General features: G+C 42.0%; 1 protein-coding gene across 18 annotated transcripts in view; it reads right to left on the bottom strand.

Annotated features, from left to right (window-relative positions):
- The window catches only part of POLA1 (DNA polymerase alpha 1, catalytic subunit), a 286,891-nt gene extending 274,680 nt beyond the window's left edge, over positions 1-12,211 (bottom strand). For 6 of the 18 annotated variants that reach the window (XM_070256823.1, XM_023633684.2, XM_070256828.1 and 3 more), the window contains exons 1-4: positions 11,921-12,120; positions 6,573-6,697; positions 4,025-4,121; positions 3,010-3,090 (exon numbers count right to left, since the gene is read on the bottom strand). In XM_070256823.1, coding sequence (XP_070112924.1) covers positions 3,010-3,090; positions 4,025-4,121; positions 6,573-6,697; positions 11,921-11,963 — 346 coding nt within the window. In that variant the 5' untranslated portion in view covers positions 11,964-12,120. Of the gene's footprint in view, positions 1-3,009; positions 3,091-4,024; positions 4,122-6,572; positions 6,698-11,920 lie in introns of all 18 variants that reach the window. The other 12 variants (XM_070256825.1, XM_023633682.2, XM_070256824.1 and 9 more) reach the window with 5 other exon arrangements.
- Positions 12,212-12,538: the final 327 nt, after the last annotated feature.

Here is a 12,538-nt window from a genome sequence, read left to right as displayed (position 1 = left end):
CAAATATGCCAAGAACAAATAAAACTGTAAACAAATTGTAAACTTTACTTAGAAAGGTTGTTGGTAGATGTATTGGTTTAGTAATTCTAAAATCTCAAACTATTTTGTAGTATATTTTAGAAGACAAGGGTTTTCACTGGCAATGAAGGTAGATAAAAATACAGAATTGAGGAAGATGAAGAAGAATCCTGTGGTGCTGGATTTGAATCACATGTATCAGTATGCATTCATGACATACATATATATATATATATATATATATATATAAAATCTCCTAGTTCACTGAAAGGGCCCAGAAACCATTACACCCCAGGAGCAATGAGTACATCCATCCCCCAGAACTGAATACCATTTTCCACTAAAAGGAACCATGATTCTTGGGAGAAATGGTTGATTCCAGGTCTGGGACAGGAATAATACAAGGAGAACCTGGAACATCTTGTTGGCCCACAAAGCAAGGAAATGCTCAAAGACTCATGGGATCATGTCAAAAGCACACAGGAGCCAGCTCAAAGGGGCTACTGCTGCCAAATCAGGGATAATCTGAACATCAAAAAGAAAAATCCTGATAAAGGATACTGAACTGTAACAGTAATTTTATTTATATCCATGAGTTTGAAGGGATAATTTTAAAAAGGAGAGAAAGTATCGTTGATAAATGCTGAAAGCATTAGGTGAAAGTTGGTAGGGAAAAGGGATATACACAGGGTCTCAAATTATCACCCCATATTTACATTAATTACAAAGGTGGAAAGGTAGCTTTACAAGGAAGAGATCTCACAAACATCATCTTAAGCAAAAGATCAAACTTAGTATCACCAACGACGGGACAGACTGACATTATGTGCCCCTAATATGATCAATGGAAAGGACACAACTTCATCTATACTGTATTTTTGCCAAAATATTTAACCTGACTCTAAGCATGAAGAAGCAATCAAGCAAATCATAGACTGCGGGACATTCAACAAAATAACCAGCCCAGTGCCTTAAAAAATGTCAATGTAATTAAAAACAAAAAGGCCAGAGGAGGCAGAGGAGGGATGGTGCTGTACTACACCAAATAAGACTACAGAGACATAAAAAGTAAAGTGGACTTTGAATTTTAAAAAATAGCTATAAAAGACATTATTGGGCTAACTGGGGAAATCTTAATATGGACACTATATTAGATAATATCATGAGAATGGTGTTGTGGCTAAGTAGACAAGTGTCCTTCTTCTTAGGAGGTCAGTACTGAAGCATGTAGAGGTGAACTAACACGGTGTCTACAACTTATTTCAGTAAGTTCACCAAAAATAAAGTCTTGGTCTATGGTTGGGTTAAGGGAAGAGGGAGGAAAAAAAACAAATGTTGCAAAATGTTAACAAACTACAAATTAGGGTCCAGACTTTCTGAAAAAGGGTAAGACAGCACAGATTTTAGCTTTGTGGCTACATATGTCTCTCTTGAGTGCCTACATATTCCTCTTTGCATTTTCTTTTTTTTAAAAAAAAAATGCAAAAACCGTTCCTAGCTTGAGGGGTACATAGTAACAGGCATGATTTCTTTCTAGGATAATGAAAATGTGAAACTGATTGTTGTGATGGCTGCACAATTCCTTAACTATACTAAACACCACTGAAATGTACACTCTAAATAGGTGAATTGTATGGGATGTGAATTATGTCTCAATAAAGCTGTTTAAAGATAAATGGGCTGCCGGGCCGGCTCCCTGGCTGAGTGGTTAAGTTCGGGTGCTCTGCTTTGGCGGCCCAGGGTTTCGCCAGTTCGGATCCTGGGCATGGAAATGGCACCACTCATCAAGCCATGCTGAGGCAGCATTCCACATGCCACAACTAGAAGGACCCACAACTAAAATTACACAACTATGTACCCAAGGGGCTGTGGGAGGAAAAATTTTTTAAAAATTTGTAAATAAATAAATAAATGGGCTGCATTATTCATAATAGCCAAGATGTGGAAGCAACTCTAGTGCCCATCAACTGATGAACAGATAAAGAAGATGTGGTGTATACAATGGAATACCACTTAGCCATAAAAAAGACAAAATCCTGCCATTTGCGACAACACGGATGGACCTTGAGGGCATTATGCTAAGCAAAATAAGCCAGACAGAGAAAGACAAACACTATATGATTTCACTCATATGTGGAAGATAAACAAACACATGGATAAGAAGAACAGATCAGTGGTTACCAGAGGGGAAGGGGATGGGGGGAAGGAGAAAGGGGTAAAGGAGCACGTATGTATGGTGACAGATAAAAACTAGAGTATTTGTAGTGAACACAATGCAGTCTGTACAGAAAGTGTTATAAAATAATGCATACCTGAAATTTACACAATGTTATAAGCCAATATGACCTCAATAAAATGGTTTAAATAGATAAATGAAAGGGCTGTAAGTGGGCCAGTTTGCTGACCTGTGATCTGCCACTTGGTGGTAATAACAAACTAAACCAAAAAAACAAATACTAAAGAGAATTTTCCCTTCTCATTTTCCAAGAACTAAATCAGTCTTGTTTACTCAAAAAGACTTTTTGCCAATGATTGTGTAGCTAAGAAAATCTGACACACTCATTCATATCATTTTAAATTTCAATTAAACAGAGTTCTAAACCTTGTTATTGTACTGTACTATCATTAAAGAGCAAAAATTCTATGCACATTATTTCAGTAGGAACTAGAAGATATCACATTGTTGCAGTCCTCAAAATCAGCAAGTCAAAAATGACCACAGGACTGAAAATTCCAAAATAAGTAAAAGACCAAACTCTTTCGATAATAGGGACATGAAACTTCACTTTCTGGTGGTGTTTTTGCTTTTGACATTTAATTTTCTACATTAACTATGCTTCTCTCAATATCAGAACATATTCTATACCTAAAAACAATTGTAGTAGTCCTTTTCCCTTAAAGGAAACTGTGTCAAAATATCAAGTCATCTCAAATTTTAGATAATTCTTTAAATCTCAAAACAGTACTCTCCTGAAAACAAAATGTAGGTACCTTTCTCATGGGAATCAAGAGCATCGTCTTCAAGGTCATCATCAAAAATCTCTCGGCCATCCTCCACATAGCCGATACCATCTGCAGGAATAAAATTTAATATTGGGATCAAGTTTCTAAAAATGGCCAATAATATTTCAGCCATGACCAAAAAAAAAACAAACCTTTTATACCCACTCAGATGTTCTCCTGGCCTGTGCCATTTTTAAGTGCAGAAGAATCCTGTTCAAACAGGTGTCAGATGAAACAGAAAATCCACACAGCAGGTTTGCGGAGCCAAAAACAAAGGATATATATACGCCTATCTAGGTGAGCTAAGGGAAATGATGGGGCCCACAGGATCAAAGTTTGCCACAATAGGATGCTTTACAGTAGTTTTACTCTCTACCAGAAGAATAAACAGTAAAAGAATAAAGAATCACCAGAAGCCCAGAAAAGTACCTCAGTCTACAAGGAAAAACCGGCAATATAGCTGAGTCCAATTACAGAAGTAGAAACAAATCTAGTCGCAGGCACAGTCTACACCCCTCCCCGTGGTCACCACTCACATGCCCAAGAAGTCACACCCTACAAGGAACCAGTGAGCTTTCCACAAGTGGCGTAAGAACACCAGGACCAGCCTTTGCCTGGCGTTTTCCACTACCCAGGTTACTCTTCACACACATAGCTTCGAGTAATCCTCACAGCCATTCTGTGAGATAGCTAGTTTTCTTACCCCCACATCCTGTGGGGGTACTTCACAGGTATGTGGTTCCTCCTAATTCCTACAGTCATTCCCTGGAGGATTTATACTATATCCTGAGGTATGCGCCTGAATTCTCCAAAACGTCCCCAAATAAACTTTCTATTGTTCTGGCTCTGTACTCTCAAATAATGTATTTGAGGAAAATCCAAACCAAAGGTATGATCTTAACAGTGCCTTACATCTGCCCGTGCAAAGCAGCAACTCTACTGCAATGAGAATCTACTAAAAGCAACTAATAGAGTGCCTGGCAGGCAATTTCTTCCCACATACCGTCATCTACGATCCAGTCATCATCCTGGCGTGCCTGAACCAGCTTCGAATACTGTTCTTCATCAACTTCTTCATAAACACTTGTTAAGTCCTCAACCTGCCATCATAAAAGTTTGAGAAAGCTTCAAATGGAGTGAAAGTGTTAAACAATTCTGATGAAAAAATTGTCAAATTGAAAGTGGAATGGCAGCCTGAAGGAGTAGCTGCAACCAAATCGTGAGTTCTGACATTCAACACCACTACAGGGTTTTCCTTAAATAGACATCAATTAACTTAGTATTCTTTTTAGGTGGGTGTTAACATAAGATATTAAATGATTCCATTAGCATAATATACTTGTCACACCATCAATTACTCATCTACTTCATAAAAAACAAACTGAATTATAGCCAATTCTTCATTAGCTGCTTTGGGGATTCTTCACTTGCAATTTCTTGACTGGTTTCTCCTGTACTTAGCAAACCTGTAAGGCATGCCACCTCCCTCTCCACTAGCTGATGTTGCCCTGTGAACAGACGATAATGTTAGTAACTGTTCAATCAACCAAATATAATTTAAAAGGAGAATCTCCTCCATCCATGCCCCTCCACAAGTCAGCAAAACAAACACACTGTACATTCTACAGGTACACTAGAAATGGTTTTGGAGTGATCCCTGTTTGCATTACCACCGATCCCCTACCATTCTCAGGTCTTGAGACTGCAGACTTAAACGCTGACCTATCTGACGGGCAAGTCCAGAGGGAGGGGCAAGTCCTCCAACCACCCAAGCTGCCTGACTGCCAGAGGGCCAGAACACCACAAACTATTAGCAGGAAGAGAGCAGACCAGCTCGCCTCAGTTAAAGCAACAAACGGAACAGAAACACACCACCTTAGCCGCCACGGTGATGGGCCATCGACTTCCCAGATGAGAATTTGGTGGGCTGGTTAGCAAGAACTCATAGATCTCGGTTAAGAATTCCCTCTTCTCTGAGGGTTCTGCCTTTTAAGTGGGGGGTGGAGGAAACGACTAACTCCACCTGAAGAGCTAAGATCCTAAGGAAAAAAACACTTGGAGCAAGGCTCTGAGAGCCCTGTGGACAGAGCTGACTGGATTTCTGCCACACCTACAAGGCTTATATCAATTTGAGGATTAGGCTTCGTTTTTACCTCCTGCTTAATCTATTCTACAGGGATCACTGGCAAATACTGAGTTGGCTTTTCATCATTTGATAACAGAAACTACCTGCCCTACCAAATTAAGTTTTTGACAACCCAAACACAAACTGGTCCAATTAATATTACTACACTGACCAATTTTCTTTGGTGGGGGGGACCGACAAGATTATTTCTGTTGGTTGAAGTCTACCAGGCATACTTTGTCTCTTATTTAAGTAACTCACTTATATACTATCGAAAAGATACGAGAAAACTATTTTTAAAAGTCATTTTGACTCTATCTCCAAAAACACGGCTACTGCTCAGCATGAACTCTTAGAGCCACGCAATTAACATCAGTGATCAAAGGCAAATCAGTCACAGTGTGTCAACATCTGAAATGCCCCAGAGAACTCCTCTATAGAAGTACCTACATTAAAAATGCTTTACTCTTGCTTTGCTGTAATCCTTTTAGCAACCCTTTATGATCTGGCTGACTCACTTGACTTTGAATGAATGGTGCCAAATGACAAAAATCCTCTTCTACTTGCTTAATGGCCCAATATGGTATAGGCCATGGTTAAACATGCATATTTTGAAGCAAGACTGCCTGGGTTCAAATCAAGGCTCTGCCACTGTGACCTCAGACATCTCACCTACAAAATGCTGTCATTCACAGTATCTAATCGATATGGTTATTGGAAGGATTAAATAAATGAACGTATTTTAAAAGCACTTACAACAGTGTTAGCTAAGAAAGTACATTAGTTGCTGTTGTTCTTATTCGTTATTATTTTCTTGTATTAATTAATCGCTTTCTAGCCCTGAGGCAGTTAAGACACTCAGGGAGCACACTGAAGGTGAAGCTAGACAATGTTGTGCAGATGGTGGTTGCTGTCTGTTTGCCTGCAGGCCATGAACAGTGGGGAGAGGGAAATGGCCAAAAGGGCATCACATTCAATCTTACACACAGGACACAGCAAAAGTAAGGTCCCAGTCCCCATCGCCGCTCCCCTTGCAAATGAAATTAGGAAGAACAATTCTCTCCAAGAAGAAGCAGTGCTTAGCTATACAGCTCAATACCTTAAAAGCAAAAGCATCTCTAAGTTTACCCAACAAAGCCATGGAGCTTACCAGAGATGCAGTGTGCTCAATAAGGGAAAAAATATATATATAGCTACTTTCATTTCAAAATTTGAAAAGCATCTGTAAAGTGCCTTACAGGAACTTGGAGAGTTGAGTAATCTCCATAATCTGTAAATAGATCTCATGCCCACGCTTGTTCAACATTAAGAAATTACTATTACAACAAGCTTGAAATATATGCATCTCTCTAAAGTGACATAAGACTACCTACAGGCCATGAATTGGATGAAGCACAGGAGAAAAAAAAGAAAAATGGTTACTTACTTCATATTTATACTTCTCACCAGCTTTAGCCTTTTTCAGCCTTTCTAGAGCTTCCTGGCGCCCTTTCTTGGATTTCTTTTCTCGCCGGGATCGAGAAGCTACAAAACTCCCTGAATCTGACACAGCTGAAAAAAAGCCAAATTTACATGAGATGTTACAAAATTGTCAGCCACCTTCCCCCAAAAACAAAGGGACGTTTCTAGCCAATACTGATACACAATTTTAATATTATGCAAATGGTACTTTTCACAACGTAAATAGTTCACAAAGCTCCTGGGCGAATCTGCAGCTCCGGTGACTCTTCAGAAATGTTCTCTAAGATCCAGCTGAAACAACTGAAGCAACTGTTATCAAAAAGAGGAAAACTCTAAATCCAACTGATACCCCGTGGAGACACCAGAGAAGGGCGATTAGCCATTAATCCATAACTTTCCACTAGAAATGACAGGCCATAAGTAATCCTAAAACAATTCATTTTGTATTCTATTAATCAACATTTGAAAGACTGTAAGGAGCATCTGCTCTTTGCAAAGTACTAGGCGCTCTGAGAGACACAAAGATCAAAAGGACATGGTCCATGTACTCACAGAATTTACAATCTAAAACAGGAAATAAGTAGCAACTAACTCTAAAACAATCTTTAAAAGTAATACATGCCCTAACAGGTTCAGATAAATATCTGAAATTTCAAAGGAAGGCAAAATTGGGGGTAGGGAGAATTTAACAAAGATGGCTCTGAGGAGATTCTGTATTCCTTCACTGATTTCCGGGCCTCGCTTAGTTGGTTATGACAATATAGGATGATAGCAAAAAATTACAAAGATTAAAATGGGTTTTGTCAAAAATTACTGAAATATCAGAAGACCTCAGTGTTCATTCATTCAACTTTTGAATTATTCATGCTTTTGGTCATTATAAAGTGACCACCTCACACACTTACTGGAAAGATTTCATCCACAGAATTAAGACTTTCATATACCCACTGATGGATAACCAATCAAGCAAAACAGTGCTGCCTGCCAGCCATGAACTTAGGCTCAGCACAATTGCCATCTATGTCTGTGAAAATGAGTATTTTATTGTATTTGGTGCTAATTATTTTATAAAAAGGAATATGCACAGAAAAGGAGAAAGTATTGATAAGAGGCACCCTAAAAGCTCCAACCCTGGAATGTTCATAACAACATTAAGCTGTTTGACTAAGTGTTTGACTGAAATAGAAGATGCAATTTAAAGAACATGTACCAAATGCTGGCAATAAAGTGTTGAAAACTATATCTTAAAGGTGAAGCATAATTAGAGATCTTATTTTTTTTCTAGCTTTCTGGAAATGGAATCTCTTTATAACATCTCAGTCTATTGTCTGACTTTCACATTTGACTTTTAAATCCATTTTCAGAAAGGCATTAAGTAAAAATTAAGGAATGCAGATACTTAATGATGACAGCCACAAAATCTTGGGTGTCACTCAAATGATTTCAAAAAATCATGAAGAGGCCCACATGAAAAGGTTTCAGAGATTACTGAACGTGACCACTGAGAGTGAAAAGTAGGCCTCAGTGGATCTCCTTCAAGACTCCCTTGACCCCCCTAGCAGATTATCCTGACAAAATTTAGAGGGCTTCAAATAGACGTACTCCACAGGCAACAACGTGCCACTCTACAGGGGTTGGGGTACAATTACAAAGACAGAGCTGCCTGTCCTCAAGGGGCTCACAGTCAAGTAAAGCAAAAGGACCCAAGGCTCCCATCATCATTTAAAGATGGTGCCATATAAGAGGTAAAAACACACTATTGAGGAAACAGAAAAGAGAGCTGTTAATTTTGCCTGGGAAATCAGGGAAGGCTTCACAGGGGAGGTTTCCAACACAGAGCCAGAAAGAATAGAATTTTTACATCAGGGTACAGGATAGAAAGTGGCTGGCCCCATGGCCAACTAGTTAAAGTTCTGGGTGCTCCACTTCAGCAGCCCAGGTTCGCAGATCCCAGGTGTGGACCTACTCCACTATAGCCATGCTGTGGAGGCATCCCACATACAAAGTAGAGGAAGACTGGCTCAGAGCTAATCTTCCTCAAGGAAAAAGAGAGAGGAGGATTGGCAACAGATGTTAACTCAGGGTGAATCTTCCTCACACTCACAAAAAATAAAAAAGTGGCACAAGCAGAGGAAAAGGCATGAGCCAAATTACAAAGAGATGAAAATGCAAGGTGCATTCAGAAACCGAGAGAAAGTTAGTGTGGAAGGTAAGTTTGACATGAGAGTGTAGAGTGAGTGGGAGAACAGGAGATTAGGGAGAAGCAGCACAACCCGGCTCTGCCACTTACTGGGTGACATGACACCACTGGTTAACCTCTCTGAGCTACAGAGGCCAGCTGTCTTCTTGTTTTCTAAGCTGCCCAGCATCTGAACCTGCTTGTGAAATTTCCCTCTTATAAGTCTTGATGGGATGCAGAGCACATGTCCCACTACAAAAGCTGAAAGGCAGATGCTCTTTCCCAGACACCCTTGCAGCTAGGGCATGGGCATGGGCATATAAATTGGCTCTACCAATTAAAAACACTTGCTCAGACCTTAAATCAGAAGCTAGTGTCACAAGGAAAGGGGGTGGGCTAAAGGAAGCTTCTAGAAATAGCAACAACTGCAGGAGGATTGAGTACCTGGGGCAGCAGCACCAAAAATGTCCCAAGGAACAAGCTATAACATCAAGTACTTGGCCGTAATTGGCAAGGACCTCCTCACTGGACCAGTTTTTTTTTTTTTTTTTAAGATTTTATTTTTCCCTTTTCACCCCAAAGCCCCCCGGTACCTAGTTGTGTATTTTTAGTTGTGGGTCCTTCTAGATGTGGCATGTGGGACGCTGCCTCAGCATTGCTTGATGAGCGGTGCTGTGTCCGCGCCCAGGATCCAAACTGGTGAAACCCTGGGCCGCTGAAGGGGAGTGCGCCAACTTAACCACTCGGCCACGGGGCCAGCCCCCACTGGACCAGTTTTGTAGCACAATTTCAATCACTGCTCCTGGCTGAGCAGGCCCCAGACTGGCTCTTCAGCCCTCCTGGGGTTTCTGTGAACAACACAACATCCTTCTAATAAATTCCTTTTGTTTAGGGGCCCGCCCCGTGGCCGAGTGGTTAAGTTCGCGCACTCCCCTTCAGCGGCCCAGGGTTTCACCAGTTCGGATCCTGGGCATGAACACGGCACTACTCATCAAGCAATGCTGAAGCAGCATCCCACATGCCACATCTAGAAGGACCCACAACTAAAAATACCCAACTATGTACCAGGGGGCTTTGGGGAGAAAAAGGAAAAGTAAAATCTTTAGAAATTCCTTTTGTTTAAATCAGCTAGAGTTGGTTGCTGTAGCTTACACCTAAGGACTCTGAGGAATGCAGAGCCTCAGGGTCCAAATCCATGAAATGGGGAGAATCATCTTGGCTTCATAAAGTCGTTAAGGATTAAATGAAGATGCTTGGTTTACTTAGTACTCAGCAGTATAGGAGAAGCTCATTTAATGTTTGTGTGTAATGTGTATAGATGCCGAGTAGTCACATACACATGCACACATCTAGCAGCACCATGTGTCTAGTTTCCAGAAAGCAAAGCAGTTTTCTCAGGGAAGCCTCAATATAGCACTATATATGATTAGATGTTTACCACTCAACTCCATGAGGACAACAACTATGTCCAGCTTACCTACCACTGTAACACGAGAGTCTGGCAGGATGCCTATGCCAGGGAGGTACATAATAAATATTTGCTGAATGAACAAATAAATGAACCACTATACCTGCCTTTTTTTAAATCATTAAACTCTCCCTGATCCCTTTTCGTATATAATAAACAGCTAGTTACAGCCCTTTCAACTTTTCACTGCCATTCTCAAGGTACCCCACCTTCTAATACTTAAGGGGGGGAAAAAAGCCTCGATTTCCCTTTTTGGAATATGTCTCTAATACTGCATGTAGGTAAGTTAGCAAAAAAAGAATGAGCATAAAAAAATCCAGTTACAAAAGCTTAAATATTTGGTTCAAAATTACCATGTGGAGTACCCCCATTGTCCCCAAAAGCAGACAGACACTAGCCTGCAACAGCCTTTCAGGTAACACTTTCATTCTGCTCTAAAGGAAAAATTCCAGTCATAATTCCCCAGCAACTACTTAATCAACACCATGACTTAAGAGGAGTCTCAAGATTGCACAGTATCCTGCAAAGAGTGATTTCTTGATGTTCACAGATGACATACAGTTTTTAGGGTGAAGAAAGGGCTTGGTGGCAAATCACTGATGGAGGGCTGCAAAGACTGTTCACGTACTCACATCCTACATTCCACTTGTAATCCAGGCTAGTTGACTCTCAGAATAAATTGTCTTAAAAAATGAAAGGCTAGAAGAACAAATTGAAATCTGTGATTCACAACTAGGTGAATGCAAAGGAAGCTGATGAGGAAGCAAGCAAGTGCTCATTAATGGTGATGTATTTGAGTGACAGGAGATGTGATGCTCGAGCTAAGGAAGTGAAGCATCTGATTTTAAGTTAGAAGTTCAGTGAAGTCACACTTTAGTTGAACACTGTTCAAAAATCAGAAATCAGACAAAGCCATTTACATTTTGGGGTTTTTTTGGAAATAAAAGATTACCACTGAAACCAGAATGAATGATATACAGGGCATTCGAAATGCTGCTTAACTGATGCATTTTTTCCAGAGACTTCACCAGAGATGACTAGATTGTGAACATTTTTTTTACTGCAGCACTTGACGAACTTTCCATAGAATTTGAAAGAAAAACTGTTAATGCATAAAGTAGAAACCCATTACCTAAAAAGACAAAACGCATTTCTATCTTCTGGCGACAGCACTTAGAGCTTTCTTTCCTGCTTAGTTACAATTTTCCCAGGAGTTTCTATCAAGCGGAGGGCGCACATCCGTTCTGTCCTAGCCCTCAAGTGGATACTTGGCGGGGCCAAGACTGTGTCCCACCGGGCCAGTCTCGATAAAGGTGTGCCCAGCACGTGGGACGCGACAAACCAAAAGAAATAAAAAGAAAAGCACGCTAGTGCGGAGCCCTGCAATGACAGAGGTGAGGCAGCCTCCCAAACAAAAAGCCCCGCCGGGGGGGTTGCTCGGGTTTGCCCGGTGCAAATGGCCCCGCCAGGAAGCCCAGTCCAACGCAGATGGATCCCAGCCTGCGACGACAGAGGTCCGCGCCCAAACAGCCCCGCGGGGCGACCCGAGCGCGCGGCTACCGAAGAAAAAATAAACAGAGACCCCCTCAGAGTCCCCACCACTCGCAGTCTGTCCACGGTCCCCGCATTCCCAACCCGGGACCCCGCGCGCGGGGTCATCCCTCACCGCTCGCCGCCAGCTCGCAGTCCTCGCCGTGTACGGGCGCCATGGTCCCGGAGTCTCCCAATTCCGCGCCAACCAGCCCGAAACTGGCGCGGGGGCCGAGACAGGCGCCAGGCTGAAAGCCAATCAGCGGCTCCGGAGGCTGCGGACTTCCGCCCGGAAGGCCACTGACGTGCCGCGCCGCGCCTCGCCCCGCCCCCAGCCTTCCCGCGGGCGCGCGTTTGGCGCCCTGTGATGACCCCTTAGGGAAAAGCTCCAGTGGAGGGGAGGCCTAAGAGAGCAGGAAAAAAAAGCGGTCGGGCGCTGGAAAAGTGCTGCCTGGAGACTCGCTGCGCAGGCGCATGCATGCCGATGGGAAAAGATTTGGGAGCTTTGGAGTAGGGGCTCTCTGGTTCTCAGAGATGATTTTCCGGGAAAAGAGACGCGGGCGGGCAGTAGGATGGGCGTGGTTGGACCGGTTTCCCCGGAGCCTGGGAAAGCGACTGCCTCCTGCTGCGCGCTTGCCTGATACTTTGCTTCTTAGAGTGTGAACACAGTCGCTGTGTGACTTATTTATATGTATGTATATATATATGTATATATGCCACCATTTAAAAGTACATGCCCCGTCTTAAGGAAATG

Source organism: Equus caballus, chromosome X (assembly GCF_041296265.1).
Source record: "Equus caballus isolate H_3958 breed thoroughbred chromosome X, TB-T2T, whole genome shotgun sequence".
In the NCBI taxonomy this organism is placed as follows: Eukaryota; Metazoa; Chordata; class Mammalia; order Perissodactyla; family Equidae; genus Equus; species Equus caballus.
This window is presented reverse-complemented; position numbering and strand designations above follow the sequence as displayed.